The sequence below is a fragment of the Lathamus discolor genome, chromosome Z (genome assembly GCF_037157495.1).
Source record: "Lathamus discolor isolate bLatDis1 chromosome Z, bLatDis1.hap1, whole genome shotgun sequence".
Lineage (NCBI taxonomy): Eukaryota > Metazoa > Chordata > Aves > Psittaciformes > Psittacidae > Lathamus > Lathamus discolor.
The window spans coordinates 87017768-87036936 of NC_088909.1; the positions used below are offsets into that span (position 1 = coordinate 87017768).

General features: G+C 43.3%; 1 protein-coding gene across 3 annotated transcripts; it reads right to left on the minus strand.

The window, feature by feature from the left end:
- Positions 1–4502: 4502 nt before the first annotated feature.
- On the minus strand, positions 4503–17352 carry MTX3 (metaxin 3). 3 transcript variants are annotated; one of them, XM_065663219.1, is made up of 9 exons: positions 17075–17352; positions 16489–16558; positions 14412–14488; positions 12756–12848; positions 9350–9532; positions 9126–9202; positions 8066–8223; positions 7621–7709; positions 4503–6211 (listed from the first exon to the last, which is right to left on the minus strand). In XM_065663219.1, the coding sequence occupies exons 1-9, from the start codon at positions 17153–17155 to the stop codon at positions 6101–6103; spliced, it is 939 nt and encodes a 312-aa protein (XP_065519291.1). In that variant the 5' UTR covers positions 17156–17352; the 3' UTR covers positions 4503–6100. The 3 variants fall into 3 exon arrangements, with proteins under 3 accessions (XP_065519291.1, XP_065519289.1, XP_065519290.1); XM_065663217.1 differs by lacking the exon at positions 7621–7709 and having other exon boundaries at positions 4503–6237; positions 17075–17221; XM_065663218.1 differs by lacking the exon at positions 7621–7709 and having other exon boundaries at positions 6108–6211; positions 17075–17220.
- Positions 17353–19169: the final 1817 nt, after the last annotated feature.

The window sequence follows — 19169 nt, forward strand, 5'->3', positions numbered from 1 at the left end:
CGTTTATCAACTACATAGTAAAAGAGGACCCCACTTGTCTGTCACTGATACCCCAACTTCTCTCATTTCAGTTATGCATCAGGCTTGGTTCAGAGTAAGCACATGTCATGGCTATGCGTGAATTTCTGATGCCTAAAGAAAGAGAAAGGGCGCCTGTTTTTGTCTACTGTCCTATTGCCAACCAGTCATTAAATCCCAGGACAAAAGCTGTAAAAGCAGTGATGGGAGCATCCTCACATGTGTTGGAACTTCCCAAACCAAAGTCAATAAGCAATGACAACTGGCAGCTTTAGGTTTGGTCTTCCCCAGGCTGGTGAGACTGCAGGAGAGCAAACTGGCACCATGCTGGTGTCAAGATAAGCCAACAAAAGCCAATGGCCTTCTATGCCATGTGACCTAAAGCTGACCTGACAGAAAGCTGAGATGGCAGTATTAGGAGTAAGAGGGTAATGCCCTACTCTTCCCACTGTCTTTCACTGTGGGACTGTAATCCCAGCTGACCTTGTTCTCACTGGTCTCTGTGGCAGCATCTGATGTCTAATGGTCAAGGCTGCAAACAGCACAGAGCCCTTAGAGACTGCTTTCAAGAACTGCCCGTTGCTGGAGGTGGAATCTAGCGGGTACCGCGACTCCCACAAAACATACTTCAGCAAAACAAGTAAGCATCTTGCCTGCTTCAGTCCTTCTGAGCATGTCACTCCGTTGCTATGTTCTCTACACTGGGTGCCACTGACTGCCAACAGCACTTCAACACTTAGTCTTCTGTCTGCAAAGACAGCTACCTGGCTCAGCTAAAATAAGGAGGCAAATAGAACAGATGGGAAACTGCTTTCTTAGCCTGTGGAAGTCAGGGGGATTTCTGAGTTTTTCATATCCTGCACTGAGGAAACAGGACCTCTCACGGATTTTTGTGAAAAATAAGGTATCTCTGCCCACTGCAGAAAAACTACTAATCCACTGGCTCAGACACTTGGCTAGAGCTGTGGAGCAAAGAAAATGAGTTCTCACTTTTTCTTATTCAGAGAGTGCTGAAATCCCTCTCCCACGTAATCAGGGGAGGGGATTCAGCTATTCCAGGCAAAGTTGTGCCTGATCTGTACCCATCAGTCCCCTTCCACCTCCCTTCTCCCCTCAGATTCCTATCCGGGTATGAGCAATCTTTCCTGTACAAAACAGTACATTTTTTGTAAAGCATACAGTTTTCAAAAATTTGCATTTCCAACAGCGACAGTTTCAGCAGAATATGTCACTGGCCGTGGAGGTGCTGCAGCCCTTCCTCTTCCCCATGGAAGGAATTTCTTGAGATGTCTCTTACTGTGGCCACAACTAAGAGCAAAACTCACTGGGAAGTCCTGACCTGAACATATGCAGCCCAATTTAAGCAAATATTGGTCTTGTCTTTTAACAGTGAGAAGAAAAAAAAATGCTTTTCCTTTTTTTGTGTGTGCTTTCAATAATCCTCAGAACACAAAGACAACCCATAGCTGGAGCCCACATGAAAACCTAAAAACTTTCCCTTCAGCATCTGACTCTCTCTAATGCTATGCCATTCAAGTGAAAGTTAAATATACGTTGGAATAACTGTCTGCAAGAATGGAAAAAGATTGGAGAAGGAGACTTAAGATTGAAAATAAAAACAACTAAAATGCATAGGGAAAACAAAATCAGTCACATTTGTTTGAAATAATTACCTAAGGAAGAATAATTGCAAGTGCCAAAACTGGACAAGAGCATGGGTAGGTGATAACAGCTATGTGGAAGTCAAACGAGAGCAGGGCATCGAGGTTAAGAGGACAGACACAGGGACCCTGTTGGCAGCACAGTAAGGACAACAGCCTGGGGGGGACAGCTCCCAACATGACTGTTTTACCACCTGCACAGCTGCTGTTGTGCCAACAGTAAGTCAGCTGGTAGCAACTGATAAATAAATGATCATTCACTGCCGCAGACGACAATGTGAGTGGAGCTAGATTCCTCCCTTCACCAGGCTGCTTTGGGTAAGTTGTAGCTCTGCAGAGACTTGCACTTCCTTGTCCCTCTCACCTCTACACTCTTGGAAACCAAACCCTTTAAGTGTTTGTATGAACTGGCAGGCTGCCTGGCCACCCTTGTCAAAATGGCTTGGCAAATTTGAGCTGAGTACCGAATTGCTCACACAGGGACTGCTTCTACTTAATGAGCCACTTGATACCCAAGGCACGCAATTTCTCTGCACTCTTAGTAAACTGAAGGACCTGCTACACTCTGTATCCTGATAACAGTAAATCACCAACAGACCACGCATGCAATACTTCAACATTGGAAAAAATTGGAACATTGACGTTCATGATGAAAAATACCCCACGCAGTTTTAATGAGGGAATGAGCAAAAGGGAGATGAACAATGCTGGGGAACATCTTGTGCCATAGGCTGATTTACTGCAAGACCTTACTTGCCATGGAACTAAAGTTGTCCTCCACTAATTCCTGGTCTCAGCTTAGCTTTTAATAAAACTCAGTAAATCTTGCTTGCTCGGTCTTGCACAAGGCCACACTGGCCTAGCATATTACAAGCAATTTTCCTTTTCTTCTTGTTTTTTTTTTTCTATAAAACCTGCAGCAAGCCATTGGATGTTCCCCACCTTCTGCCCACAAGAACAGTCCATCATACTTAGTGAGGAAGTCTTTCACAGCCTCAAGTACTGTGATACTGATAAATCTCAGATAACAGGTCACTGAGCCTGAAAGCACATGCCCATGATGCCTTTTCCTTGCTAACCTTTTCTTTCCTTCTCCTTCCCAGCTTCTGATTCCAACCTGGTCCAATTTCACTTGCACCTGGGATCTGTTCCTGAGAGCTTTACCCCAGGCATAAAGAGCAAACCAGTGTGATAGAGCGAATACTTAACATACTTAACATATCCCTGAGGTGGTACAAAGCATCACCTGCCTTCCCAGCAGCTACCCCCGACATGCAGCTCTGCTCTGTAACAGGCTACCCCTGGCCCTCCCACTGCTGGGTAGACTTCCCTAGTGCAAGTAGACCTGAACAGGGGAGCGTGGCTTCTGCTCTCCTGCCCAGACCCAAAACATCAAGTTGCACATCATCATCACCCCTGAATTGCTAGGTCTCGCATAGATGCAGAACATCAGTGCTAACAAGATGCCTATACACCAGACAGGAGGTGGGCACATGCCTGACAAGCAGCTGAGCCGGGAGAACAGCCTCTCAACTCAGAAACCTGCCTATGCTCAGCCACTTCTCCAGCTTCCTACTGCAGGCACACACCTGGCAGGTCCCAACAACATGGTCCAGACCACCTGTGGTGGCTAAAATGCCTGGGCCAGCTGGGTGGAAGAGAGTGGCTTTTCTGCTGGCATAGTTAGGGCTGAACAACTGGAAAGCTCTGGGCTGTGTGCTTTGGGATTTGACCAGCTCAACCCTCTGTGCAGCTCTTTAATAGCATGTGCCATGCTGAACAGCCTGATCCTGCATCAGTGCTCTGCCAAAATCCATCACCTCACTGACACTGGTTAGCACCAGGCAGGATTATGAACCATTTAGCTGAATCAGGCTAACCACAAACAACGGACTAAAATGGTTTGTGAAACTGGACATTTGTACTGTGAAACAGTGCATTCTTTTAATGCAGTGTCTTGTTAGTCATCGCAGTCTTTAAGTGTGTTAGGGATTAAGCAACTCATTGCCAACAGTGCACCCAGCCAGATTTCAGCCACAGCATAGTTGTCAGGCTAATGTAAAAAGCTGGTCCACCTTTCTGTATGAAAAATACCCAGCACTGTGCTCCTACTGCAATGCCAAGAATAATACCAAGAAGAAGAAAGCTACTCAAGTGAGTCTGGAAACCATTTTAACCAGGAACCAAACACGACTGGGTGTTTCTCTTGACAGAGTTTAAGCTACATTAGCAAAAGTGATGCGATTTCAGCAATGCTTAAGTGTTTATAAAAGCCTAACACAACCATGTTTTTAGAGGGGGAAATGACATTTTAAAGCTGGCTTGGAAATGCTAAATATACCATATTTGTAGCAATTCATTCATAACATTTTTCATCGTATTTCTTCTGGAATAGACAAGTTCCTATAGCCAGCTGACAGGAAGATACAGATTAGCCCTGAAAATACCTACATGGACTTCCCCTGAAAGTTTGCCTGGGCACAGGAGTGTTAAATTTGCAACCTCTGGAGTGGTTGAGCCGGCTTACAATTGGCAGCCACCTCCATTGGGAAAGCATGGCAGGCTGGAGTTGCTCTAGAGGTAATAACCTCTTCCCTGCCATCATCACCTTCCAGGAGCAGCGCAGCGAAAAGAAGGCCCACCAGCTGTCCTGGCAGCAACAAAACAACAGAAAGGTTACAAAACCTGTGCTTACCCACAGCCTCCTCCTCCCCAAGCAGCTGTTGAAAGAAAAGATTTCTCCTGAAAAGCTCTGATTAAATAAACCTTTTCATAAGGAGAAAGGAATGTGTTCAAAAAACCATTAAAAAACACTACCAGAACTCCACAAAAAATCAAAAGTTTTAATTCTGCAACAATGGCCATTTTACAAAGAGATTTTAGAGACTGAGTGAAATAAATATTCTAGTAAGAGCATGGAGCTGAAACATTATTTTAAAGTGCTCTTTAGAAACCCAACATTTCAATTATAATTAAGAAATGTTAAAGATCTTACATTCCTTACATATCAAGTCTGAAAGTACAGTATGTACACAATCTACAGTCTTGTCTTTATAAATAGGAAATAATTTATCTATATATCTCAAACATGACTACCAGCTGAAAGGAAGCTTAGAGACTATTTCGATTTGACCTGAAAAAAGGAAAAAAAAAAACCAGTCATCCCATACATACAGATATGGGAATGCTGTATCCCCAGAACTGCCATTTTGGCTGATCTCCTTGATTAATTCTTATCTGGCAGATACTTCACCCACTCATGAAGCATCTGCCAGCACGCTGCTGGTAGAGAATGACAGCATTTCCCTTGTAAAGGAATTGCTTGGGTCTCTAGAACTGGCAAGGCTGCTGTTAAGAGAATATGTAATGAGACATAAGTCCCTTAATTAGAACAGAAGATATATGCACTGCAATGTATTAAAGTTTGCAGAGATAAAAAGAACTCTGAACTAGACTGTCAAACAACAAAAATGTGGATTATTTTTTAGTTTTTGAATGAACTGTAGTGCTTATAAAAAATTAAGACAAAACTAACACGAGGCATTTGTGACAAACTTAAAAGCCTATCCCAACTTTCTCATGAAGCCCTAATCAGCCCCTTTCAATCCAGAACTGCAGCGTAGTTGCTAGTCAAGTCTCTTATCCTGACAGGACTCAGTCAAATCTCTCCAGCTCACTACTGGTGCTCTCTGATTTTCACATAACAGTTCTGCAGCGTGTGGCATTCCCCTGTGCACAGGTTAAGCCTGCTTCACTCAGGACTAACACCAGGCACCTGCGAAATGTTAGTAGTGTACATCACTGCACTCCCACATTGCACACACTTTCCAACAATCCCCCTGAAAGTACAACATGATAATGTTTTCAAAAATACAAACCATCTTAAAACACAGAAGTGTTGATGAATGTACAATAAAAATATTTAACTTCCACCCATCACTTTTCATTTCTTGGCTGCCACAAAGAAAAACTTTTTTTCCCTTCCAGTCTTTTCAATGATTTTGAAACTCGACTTTGTAATTTTCAGAGAGATACAAGAGTATACCCACTCACATACAGTAACACGATTACAGTAAAATCAAAAGCCACAAAATTATGGTGAACATTCTGTAAGTGGAATTTAAACTTTTGGTCAACATTTCTGCTAGGCTAAAGGCAAAAATATGCTGTACAAAACCACTTTAACATCTGCAAGAATAAGCCTCTTGTTTACTTTAGCCTCAGCTTAGTGTGTGGTCAGCCTGAACGATGCAATTTCTTAAAAGAGCAGGTAGACAGGAGATTGTAAAGCTCTATTTCTTCCTAGCTGTACCCATAAGCAGATTCTTCCCTTGTGAAACAACATTCACGTGAAAAAATTTACTGTGGCGCTCAGAATTCTGAGTTGAAGGCAAACGCAGGTGTATGAGCAACAAAAGTTGTCAAGGTGACAAACGATTCAACGGACTGCCCTCTTCTCCACCTGCAGCAAGCTTGAGCGTCTTTAGCTTTCGAGGGGGATGCTGGGGACTCTTACGAAGGTTGTCGTCCATCTGCAGGGAAATAATGAGAGCCGGATCTGGCAAACAGTAGAATACAGATTACACAACTGTCTGTTTGTCAGCCCTGCCATCATTAATGCTGGTTTGGGGTATTTTTTCCCCTCTTATTCCAGGCCCATCTAAAACTGATGCCTTGGTTCCTTTCCACTCCCAAAGATACGCTTGTGTTAAAGCAACTATTCATTCCACTAGCACATGGCGCATCAACCCCAAAGGGCAAATAAGTTGCTTCTGCTCAAAAAATTCTGTCAGCATTACTGAAGAGAGCAACACTGCTACCTTCTTCTAAGAGACCAACGTTTCAATTTTGTATAACAGCCAAATGCACCAGCATTTGGAGGAAAAAAAAAAAGAAATAGCTTAAAAAAAAGAAAGCTGATCAAAAGTCAAACTGGTAATATCAATGGATGATTTTGCATGTTCAGCACCTTGCAAGAACAAACCTTATTCAAATTAGGAATGTTCTGGAGGCGCTGGGTGAATTTAGATCAGTTACTGATTTCAAAAAGTATTTAATAAAGTACTTGTGACAAGACCTTTTCAAAGACATGTTAAAATTAATCTCTGAAATATAAAGATTCTACATTTCCATAGGAAATCAATCTAATGCCCTGTGTGTAATGTGGTATCAAAGAGAGTCTAGTTACTACAGAATAAAGCAAATTGCAGAAGACAGCACAGGGTAGAACTCCAGAGATTGTCTAGTCCATCCCACTTCAAGACAGGAGTCTTTAAAACTTCCACAGCCACTTCAATACCTCAAAGATGAGATACAATCCATACCTAAAGCTACAGAAGCTGTTCATAGTTAATGATCTATGTCCTACTCTGGTCTTTTCCAGGAAGAAATGCCTTCTATCCTTCTAGTTAAAGCGTTCTGTCTGCATCAGAACACTAATTCTTCACAGGTCTTTTTTCACATGAGTTGTATAGCTTTTGACAGGTGCTGAATGACACAGCCTTAGAGACAAAGAATACAAAGAAATAAAAGCTGGATGTAGAAGAAGCAGAAGGAAGAGTGACTGTACGTTAGTGACTACAGCATTCAGCTGGGAGCAACGAGAGCTGGCAATTGTCTTAACCTGAAGGACCATTTCTGGGTCTTGATCAATACATTTGATTTCTTTCTTGGAATGTACTTGCAGAAAGACATCTTTAGTTCGTATGAGCACTTGCAAGATAATGCTTTTGATTGTAATGAAAATACTTTTGAAGTACAAGGCTTCATTATTATTTTCAAATGACATAATTCTTCCTGCCTCTCTACATAAAGTAACTCACTTAGAAAAGAAGCAGTTAAAATAAAATGTCCACCACACAGCTGCATTTGCCAAGCAAAAGTATCTGTGAACAAGTAACCACAACGAAGCGGGAATATTAGAGACTGAAGCAAACGTAACCTTTTCAATCAAGTTGGATTCCTTATTTACAAGCTGTGTGAGTTTCTGCAGATTAGCATCTGCTGTATCCTGTCCAGCCGGAGAATGGCCTGGAGAGTGAAGGCAGAAAGATGAAGAGTGAAAAGGTATTTAGAAAAGCTTTTAAGTCTTTAAAAACGAACCCACATTGGAGAGAAAGTTCATACAGCATTTTTACGCAAACAAGAATTTAAGTGTAAAAGCCATTCCATGTGAGAAAACCAGGAGTATTAAGCATAAGCCACAGCGTACATGTGCGTTTTTTGCAATGCTTGCAGAGCAAAACTTTAGAAGCCTCGCTACCTCATTTCCCCACAGAAGCTCTAGCATAAACTACATAAAATCTAATTCTGCCTTGGCTCACAGATGAAGTCCTAATCCAAATAAGACTTTAGATGACAAAAAGGGGAAAATAAACAAAGCTTACCTGAGGCAGTTAATCTGAAGTAGCAAGTTAAAATATCATCACAGAATCGACACAGATTGGGAAGCTGTTTCAAATGCTCTTGTAGATGTACTCTGGGGAAGCACACTTTATAAACTGGTGCAAGGAAACCGAACACAAAGGCATCCAAGGTGGTAGGCCTGAAAAGAGTAACAAAACAAAACAAAAAACCAAAGTGACTGAAGTAAGACATTAAGACTGCTACAACATAACTGCTTTTTGTGTATATCAAACACAACTCAGGACAGAACGGAGCCAGCTTTTCCAGCATTCCATCTTTTCAAATAAGTCTGTTAAATTATTTCAAATCAATCTGGTAAATGTACAGATGATCTACTGATTTCAGCACCTCTGAACTAGAGACATACTGGCAAGCTGAAACAGTAACTTCAGCATTAAAATCCAGTCATGCTGTCATGCTGATAAGCAGCTCTAAACCATACTTCTGCAGTATAAAAGCATCCAGGGGACCAGGATCCTCTCTCACAAAGTGATCCAACTTCACTGGCTAAAGGAACAGATCATCCTTTTTAGGAACTGCTGACACTATGCCACTGGCAATATATGTTTCCTGCTCTGTGGACGTACCACAGAAAGAGGAGTGCTCCCAGACATACACCCTCCACCCACGAAGGTGCTGGTAACACCTGAGGCTTAAAGCAGTTTTTCTACATACAAGTACAGGAGGCAACATTCAGAGGCTAGAAAATCACTCATCACTAACTCATCAAGCACCCCACATTTTCTTAGCAGCTGTAGTCTGCCTCTCTGGAAAAATTCAGGATAAGGGAGACACCACATTGCTTTACTCCAAATGTCTTCTTAGTGACCTGCTTATTTATTCAGATTTATCTGTAAAGCAGAGTGTGAGATGTGAAACTACTGCGCAGCACTTTTTATGTTCTGACAGATAAAAACCAAAACAAAACAAAAAAAAGAAATTTGTGTTCACACAGTCATGTGGTACCTGCCTTATTAGTCATTAAACCAAAATACAAACAACAGAACAAAACAAAACGAAAAAAAAAAAAATCACACTCACGTATCTCCAAAGAAAAACTGAGATGTTCCCAATCTCTTCGACAGGAGATTTAGGCACTCCTTGGCATCCCTGTATATCTGATAAGACACAAAACTGTCTAAGAGCCCTAGGTTTAACAAGGCTACTATGCATAGCATCATTCATCATTTGACAGTGTGCTAGACTGTTTCACTTCTCATCTTTGACAGCATCAACTTACAAATTCTTTATTACACAACACATACTTGTGCTTCCACTTCAGTGAGAGTGTAGAGTGGAGGCCCTCCCCTGGTCAGCAAAATCCTGTTCAGCGCTTCCCTGGACATCTTTCCAGGCAGATACAAACTCAGTGGGAAGGTAATCCTTGAGGCAAACCATGGTTTTGTCACGCTACAGTAATTTTCAGCATCAACCCAGAAAGTGTGCAGCTGTATCAACACAGAGAAAAATGTTACCGGAATTTGAGCAAGAAAAGTAGGTACTTCTCAAAAGTTTGATGTGCAAGGCCTCTGTCACAGAAGCAGTAGCACCAGTAGCACTGTAATTTAAAGCAATCAGGCTCCATAAAGGACTATACTCATTCTTTAAGTGTAGGAGTATATAACTGAGACAACAGCTACCTTCCACCTAAAGAAAAACAACAAAGATATTACAGACCTATACACACATGCATAAAATTACACACACACTCATGTTTACGTATGTGCACATATCCACACTCACACACACACACACACTACACATAGAAAATATATTCCAAAAATGTTGCAGGCATACAGTATCAGGTTGAAGTTTCTATAATATTCTTTTTAATTTTATACAAATCTTAAAGTATTATAAATGGTGGCTTGTAACCTTGCAGGTGAGCTGAAGAGGCTAGCCTATGGTATCGTCTGGTCAGAATATTTTTTCCTGTACAACTGAAGCCAAAGTCGTTCAAGAGATCTGATGTCTGAAGATTTTTATAGCTGTAATATACTTACACTAAATTGGTGAGGGTATGCAGCCATGTGTTACTTACAAATTAAAAACGAAATTATTTTGATTTCTCAAAAGTTCTACCTGAACTGTTCAAAAGGTTTAAACAGTTGTGCACCCCACATCAGACATAACACACCTTTTTCAGAACACTGAAGTGAAAAAGAAACAGCAACAATAAGCTGCTTTCAGGATACTGTTTCATAAAAAGCACATAAAATAAAAGCAAATCATAGATGGCTTTTAAAATGTGTTTCATACATTCATCATACATACATACAAATAAGTACTGCATTCAGCTCTGGGGCCCCCAGTACAAAAGGGATGGGAACCTGCTTGAGCAAGTCCAGAGGAGGCCATGAAGATGAATCTATGGCTGGAGCATCTCTGCTATGCAAACAGCCTGAGAGAGCTGGGCTTGTTCAGCCTGGAGAAGAGAAGGCTGTGTGGAAACCTCACAGCAACCTTCCAGTATCTGAAGGGAGCCTACAAGGATGTCAAAGAGGGACTCTTCATCAGGGACTGTAGAGATAGAGTAAGGAATAATGGATTCAAACTTAAATGGGAGATTCGGGTTAGATACAAGGAAGAAGTTCTTTACTACAACGGTGTCCTGCATTTGGCAGTAACAGAAAAATAACTTATTTTTCTTCTTCTCAGTAGCTAGTGCAGTGCTGTGTTTTCGACTTTAGTCTGAGAACAATGCTGACAACACACCGATATTTCAGTTGTTGCTAAGTAATGCTTTCTCCAATCACAGACTTTTCAGTCTCATGCTCTACCAGTGAGAGGGACACAAGAAGCCAGGAGGCAGCAGAGACAGGACACCTGACCCAAACTAGCCAGAAAAATTTGTGGTATTCCATACCACAGCGCGTCATGCCCAGTATATAAACTGGGGGAATTACCTGGAAAGCCCAGATCGCTGCTCAGGTGAGGCTGGGTATTGGTTGGCAAGTGGTGAGCAACTGTATTGTGCATCACTTGTGTTTATTGTTAGAATCATAGAACCATAGAATAGTTAGGGCTGGAAAGGACCTTAAGATCATCTAGTTCCAACCCCCCTGCCATGGGCAGGGACACCTCAGGCTAAACCATGACACCCAAGGCTCTGTCCAACTTGGCCTTGAACACCATCAGGGATGCAGCATTCACAACTTCCCTGGGCAACCCATTCCAGTGCCTCACCACCCTTACAGTAATGAACTTCCTCCTATATCCAACCTAAACTTCCCCTGATTAAGTTTTAACCCATTACCCCTTGTCCTAATGCTACAGTCCCTGACGAAGAGTCCATTGCCAGCATCCCTATAGTCCCCCTTCAGATACTGGAAGGCTGCTATGAGGTCTCCATGCAGCCTTCTCTTCTCCAGGCTGAACAGCCCCAACTTTCTCAGCCTATCTGCATACAGGAGGTGCTCCAGCTTCCTAATCATCCTCGCAGCCCTCTTCCAACAGTTTCACACCCTTTTGATGCTGAGGACACCAGAACTGCACACAATACTCCAAGTGAGGTCCCACAAGAACAGAGCAGAGGGACAGTAAAACCTCCTTTGACCTGCTGGTTACGCTCCTTTTGATGCAGCCCAGGATACGGTTGGCTTTCTGGGCTGCAAGCGCACACTGCAGCCGGCTCATGTTCATTTTCTCATCGACCAGCACCCCCAAGTCCTTCTCTGCAGGGCTGCTCTGAATCTCTCCTCTGCCCAGCCTGTAGCTGTGCCTGGGATTGCTCCAACCCAGGTGTAGGACCTTGCACTCGGCACGGTTAAACTTCATAAGGTTGGCATCAGCCCACCTCACAAGCATGTCCAGGTCCCTCTGGATGGCATCCCTTCCCTCCAGCGTATCAACCGAACCACACAGCTTGGTGTCATCGGCAAACTTGCTGAGGGCGCACTCAATCCCACTGTCCATGTCACCAACAAAAGATGTTGAACATGACCGGTCCCAACACCGATCCCTGAAACACCACTTGTTACTGGTCTCCAACTGGACATTGAGCCATTGACCACAACTCTCCATACGGCCATCCAGCCAGTTCTTTATCCACCAAATGGTTCATTTATCAAATTGATGTCTCTCCAATTTAGAGACAAGGATGTCGTGTGGGACCTTTCCTTTTCTCCTTTCATATTCTCTCCCGTTATTTCCCTTATCATTATCATTACTGGTGGCAGCAGTAGTATTGTTTTATACCTCAGTTACTGGACTGTTCTTATCTTAACCCGTGGGAGTTACATTCTTTCAATTCTTCTCCCCACACCTCCAGGAGCAGGAAGAAAGGAAGAAGACGGGGACTGAGTGAGCAGCTGTGTGGTTCTGGGTTACTGGCTGGGCTTAAACCACAAAAGAGGGTAGTGAGGCATTGGAACAGGCTGCCTGAGGAGCAGTGTTGGACACAGTCTCGAGCAACCCAGTCTACTGCAAGGGGTCCCTGCCTACGGCAGAGACCTTAAAGATGATCTTTAAAGTCCTTTCCAACCCAAGCAATTCTATGATTCCATGAAATACACCCTTCTTTCCTTTACAAAAGTCGCTAGCAGTATTTCCAGAATTGCACTCATCTAGCCAGGACTACAGCTGAGAGACATTAATGTCTCTCACACTGGGCACTTCTTGTACCATTCACTTCCAAAAATTCTGACCATTAAAGTATTTCTCAATACTTACCAGAGAAGGAAGCAGCTTCTCTTCAAGTAGTGCAATATATGCCAATGTATCAGCCCCTTGTTTTGCAGACAATCCATAATCAGCATTGTATTTCTATAAATTAAGAAAAAAAAAATTACATACTACAAATAGTGTTACTGGGAACTTTCCAAAAAGATGATTAGTGTAACCCGAAGTTGTTTCAAACTTAACACCTATCAAGTCAGCAAACAAAACATTTTTTGGGACAGAAATCATGCACTCACTAGAATTTCTTTTCTTCTTCAGGCCAGCTATGTCAAACCTCCTTGAATCTCCTTTTTCTGCACCCTCATTCTTAGATTTTTGTGCCCCCCTATTCCCACAATAACTCTTGTGTCTCTCCCACAATAACTCTTGTGTCTCCTTCCTACTGCTTTCCAAGCAGCTGTCCAGTGATACAGAGGCAATTTTTCAGTACTAAGGGATGTAACAAACCTCTGGAAAAACCTCACCTTTATTTCTGAAGAAGAATCTGGCACTTAAGCTGGTGCATGCATAAAAAAGGCCCATAGTCTCATCTTTTGCTTTTGAGTACCACTCTAAAAGTTGAGAAATTGGATGCTAACAATATAAAGGACCAAATACACAGCTAAATTAATGCAGTTACAGCTGAATGAGCTTTTAATTCTGACACTGGATCCTCTTAAAGTATTATCTGAAGAGCTGATTAAGGTTTTTAAGGGGGAAATGAACTTAGTCAATTTAGAAACAAAGGGTCAGTGCTGACCCTTAGATATTTGAAATGCAAGCATATTATTCATACATTTTAAGCCAAGGAGGGCTTTTTTCCTAATAACGAATCTTTGATATTCAAATTACTATGAAACATCTGAATTTTAAAACAACTGTCTAAAATCCCACCTCAAATAGGCAGTTTTCAGATTCTGCTTTTCTTCCCCAAAGATTTAAAGTTTCACTTTTAGAATTTCACTTTTAGATCTTTAAATCTTGACTAGGCAGAAACTGGGTTTCTAATTTAAAAGCAGAATAGTGAGCTGGAAAACAACCTTAGAAATAAAAGGATGATGCAATGCTTTACTACACATCTTTATACTTTGCCAAAGAAGAAATCATATAGCTTTATTCTTTGTGAATAAAACATGAAGAAATCTGCAAAAGGCAAGCAGGAGTTGACTACGTGAGAACATGATGTGCATCAAGAAATGCTTGCAGACATTTTTACACTACAGGCTATAGAAAAACCATGTAGATTAAAACCGACACCGTATTATCCTTTAAAAAAAGAGCACTCACAGATGATTATCCATTTAAGCAGTTAAAACCACACTTCCTAAACTGTGATATCCTAAGTCTGCAAAGTCATAATGGTGGTAAAAGTGTTATAATTAGGAGCAGGGTGCTCAGTGAGAAACTGTTCAATTAAGGCAAATTTGTTGTCCTTTTCAATGAATATTTTTCTCATGCCTATTTATGTATCTTTCACATAACTAACCATCAAACTTTCAAACAACTATCTCTTATCCACCATTTTGCAATTCTCATGCATGTATCAGCAACAGGAAAGCTCTGGGTCTGAAACGAGTTCCAAGTTTTCAGAAGCCTGTATCATTGTATACGGTTGACAAGAAGAGCCACTATGAGGCAGAGAAAACAAACCTTTTGGAAGTGACCTACCTGCTTTCTTAAGAAGTTTAGTATTTTTGCTGGCTGAGATATGACAATGTCTTCTGATATGAGGACTGGCACATCCCCTAGAAGGCATAAATAATACAGTCAACAATTTATGCGGATTCGTTCTAACTTAATTAGAAAGCAATCAAGTCACTTCATCTACTTTTCCTCATGTTTGGATCTTACTAACATGTACGCACAAACTACGCTTTAACCAGTAGGGGACTTCCGCCAAGGTCACAAATACATTTAGGGTATTATGGCCTTCATTAATAACAACACATAAGAAAGAGCCCATGTTAAATCAGACTGAAGACAATGTTTTCTGGTAAATTGCTGATACTTTGAGAACCAGGTTCCTTGTCTGGATTTCAGATATTCATTTTAAGACAAAAATTCTAACACAGTCCAACTGTTCTCTCAACTTGTTCACCTCTCAACCTCTCCTTCCTTCTACGCCTATTTTTCCCTGCCATTCCCCTCTAAATCATAGAACGGTTTGGGTTGGAAAGGACCTTAAGATCATCTAGTTCCAACGCCCCGGCAATGGGTAGGGATAATTCACACTAGACCATGTCACCCAAAACCCCATCCAAGCCAGCACTTAACACTGCCAGGGATGGAGCATTTACCACTTCTTTGGGCAGCCTGTTCCAGGCCCTCACCATCCTCACAGTAAAGTACTTTTTCCTTACATCTAATCTGAACTTCCCCTGTTTAAGTTTTAACCCGTTACCCATCGTCCTGTCACTACAGTCCCTGACGAAGAGTCCCTCCCCAGCATCCCTATAGGCCTCCTTCAGATACTGGAAGGCTGCTATAAGGTCTCCATGCAGCCTTCTCTTCTCCAGGCTGAACAGCCCCAACTTTCTCAGCCTGTCTTCATACAGGAGGTGCTCCAGTCCCCTGATCATCCTCGTGGCCCTCCTCTGGACTTGCTCCAGCAGCTCCATGTCCTTCTTACGCTGAGGACACCAGAAATGCACACAGTACTCTAGCCTTGCTAGAACCACTGCCCACACTACCACTGCACAATCATGAACCAAGTACTTCCCTTTTGCCAGAAGCCTACTGGTCAGATGTTACTCATCAGATTGCAGGATCAAAGACTGCAGACTGTAAAATTTCTGTAACAGGTCTATCTTATAGCAAATTCAAAACATAACAGCCACAATGAGCCTATCATGACTGTGTTGCTAAATACTATTAAAGTAACAATTATCAGCAACACTTAACTATTTGGATCTTTTTCTTAATAGATGTTATGTATTTTGGCTATGAAGTATTTGGCAAGTACACCCAGCTAGTTATTGGATATTTTCTGCTAATAGAAAACAATAAGCTTAAAGCAAGAGCCGACGGTACTACTTCTGCATGGATATAGTAATGCCTGAACTGATAATGTGGTAAGTGTAAATGACACTGCAGTGATTTAACTCTCTGGAATACACCAAGACAATGCTGAGCAAACAGATAAGCAATTCATAGAAGTATCTGACACAAAGAAGTCCTCTCTGATACCTGATCTTCAACTTCCCCAGCAACTAGGCTGTTAGTCACCTTTTCTGAGTCAACCTCTCTAACTCAGCACAGTACTACACATCCCAGCTGGTGTAAGTTTATACTCTTTGAGGCTCACATTCCACTTCAGCTGTACCAGCCCACTAAATTATGTATAATTCTTTAATTATATAAGATTATTTCCATACATGTCTAGTTACTACCATCATAGGGTGAAAAAGCTTAAGAATTTGTTTTCATTACACCAACAATTTAGACTGCTGACAGAAACAGGTACGTCCTTGGCACCACTTTTTTGTTGACTGCCTGCTGCTTCACCCATATCCATTTCAATAAACTGTCCTTTGAGGCACTTTATTTGTCTTTATTTTATTCCCACAGATTCATCACACTTGATCCTGCAGTCATTTACTGATGTGCGGTGAAAGCAGACAGCCTTCGCTGGGCCAGGTTATACCTTTGAACACAAAACCAAAGCGAATGCAGGAAGAACACAGAAAGTGGAACCCACGTTTATGACCTGGCTACGATTAAAGAATAAAGAACTCAAGGATGGTACCTTTGCAAGCTCTCCATGAGTTATTTATAGTATTCACTGTCAGGGGAGCACCAGAAAATTTGGCATAAGCCTGCAATAAAGATTGAGGGGGAAGTAAGTCCGGTGTGTACGAGAAGTGTAAGACAGCACTTCAGGAGTTATTTTAAACAGCTGCGGGCACTGAGGACCGACTCAAAGGGCACGCACCGGTGGCGGAGTCGGTTTTAGTCGGTCGTCAGTGCCCTGATGCACGTCTAGGCAATGCCGGCCGCGCAGGCCGAGGCCAGGCAGCCCCCCGCAAGGCACGATGCCCTCGGAAGGAGCAACAGCCCGGGACGCCGCTGCCGCGCCGCTCCGCTCCGCAAGGCCCCACCGGGGGCCCCCTCGCCCTCACTTCCCACCCACCCGGCCGAACACGGCGGCAGGGGCGCCCACCCGCCCAGCACAAGGCTCGGCCTAGAGCGACGAGGGCGGGCGCGCCCTGCGGCGCCGGCGCCGCCTCTCCCGGGAGGAAAAGTGCCGGCGGCGGGCGAGTCCCGGGGCGCCGTCTCTCCTTCCCTCCCTCCGTGCTTCCCTCCCGGGGCGGGTGGCGGCCGACGGCAGTTACCATGACGGTCAGAGACTCCGGGTGCACGGACGGCAGCCCCCAGCCGCCTCCCCAGCAGCTCAGCTCCATGGGAGCCGCCATCTTGTCCGCCGTCCGCGCCAGAACGGCAGGCGCGGCGCTACTGCCCTCGCATGGCGACGCCGGAGCGCCCCCGGCCGAGCCCCGGGGAAGGACAAGCCGCCGCGTGGGCCTCGGCCATGCGGCCGGGAGGCGGCGGGGCGGCCCCGTGTCACGGGACCTCTCGGGCCCTCCCCATCGCCGCTGCCGAGGCCCGAGGGTGAGGCCGCTGGAGGCGCCGCTGGGGGTAGGGGCGTCGGCTGCTCCAAGCCTTTTACCTGTGAGGAGACGCCGCTGCCTCGAGGCGCCGTGGTTTCACTCGGGGGCTCCTGCTTTCGCGCTGCTTGAAGGCAGCTCTCTGGCTCCGTTACTACACACGAAGCCGTGACTTTCCAAAAAAGCAAACATTGTGGCTTTCGAGCAGATGTCAAGATCAGTCGCCAGGAATTTGGCTTTAAAAATAAGGAATTCTGATCATATGGTACCGGTTTTGACCAGGTTATAATGATAACCCTTTCCGTGTTTTCTTTTGGGGTTTTTTGTTGGGGTTTTTTTTTTTTTTTTTGGTTTTTGGGGTTTTGTTTTTTTGTTTTTTGCTGTGGGCTATTAGAAGCATCAAATTGTCAGCTGTTTCATTTCAGCGTTGGTGCATACATTCCAGAGCATGACTATATATTACATCAAGTAAAATGTTTCCATCCTTCCTACACAATCGACTTAAAAAAACCCTGTGCAGACCACCCTTATTCATGTCTTCCGTGTATGAAGAGATGAGGAGAACGAGGTCAAAGCTTCATCTTCCCCCCACCCCAGATCCGTGGTTTCAGATCTGCATGAATTCCGTGGCAGAAACTTATTACAAATCTACAAGACAGATCTTCAGATCATTCTGCTCCAGTTTGTGAGGAGCACGGGAGAGGAAATGCATCCATTTTTTTTCCTCAGAAATAAACACACCACTGGCAATGTTAACAGTAGGGGAAAAAAACCAAACAAACCAACAATCAAACAAAAAGAAAAAACACACAACAAAACCGACCTTTTTTTTTTTTTTTTTTTTTGGTTTTGGGGGGTTTTGTTTGGGTTTTTTTGTTGTTTTTTTTTTTTTTTTCCTTAACGGCTGTATTTTTTCCTGTAAAGAAGTACTCTAAGGTACATATTCTTAAAGGACAACTTTCTTCTCTTTTCTGCCCTACAGGGACCAGCTAACTTCTAGTCACTGTCTCTAAGTACTTCGCTTTGGCCTGATCCCCTCACTGGGATGTGCAAGAGAGGTTCTGAGCAGTGAACAGCTGTGATCCCAATCATCTGTTTCTGTAAGGAGGATGAGCTGGCAGGACCTTCTTAGGCAGGCTGCAAGAAGGCTTAGGAGGTAAATGTTAGAGTAAAATTTCTTCACATTGCCTTAGGGCCCAATTCATCTCTGTGCTGTTCTGGAGTCCAGAGCAAAGATGGAAGGCAATCTGCATCTTCCCTCACCTACCCAAAAGCTCTTCAGGAACTTTTCCTCTTGGTTGCCTGAGTGGAATTCCTATTAGTGTTGATTCGGAGAAAACTCCAGGAACAAACTCGCCCACAGAGTTTCAAGTTGACAAGCAGTATTCTTTATTGCTGCGCCGGGAGACACGGGGTGCTCCCGAGTGCTCCTCCTAACGTGTGTCCCCGTATTGCTATACAGACCATCCTTATATATGAAGCTGCACGTGAATTACATAATTTTCCGGAAAGTTTCCCACATGCATACAAAAAAATGTGATGGTGGTCTTTAAGGGTCGTTTATTTCTCCCAACAATCTTTATAACCTCTGGCAGTCTTTGAAGCACCAGCTTAATTAACATTACGGACATAGCAATCATCCTGTCCTTCTACTTATCAGTTAGTTTAACTGCTCCCATCCTGGACGTCTTATAGTCCGGGAGACTCCCCAGTAGATGTTTACACCAACTTAATGGGTTCATTAACACCACAAACATAACAATCATCCTATACTTCTACTTACCAGTTAAACTGTGCCCATCCTGGACATCTGCTAGTCCTA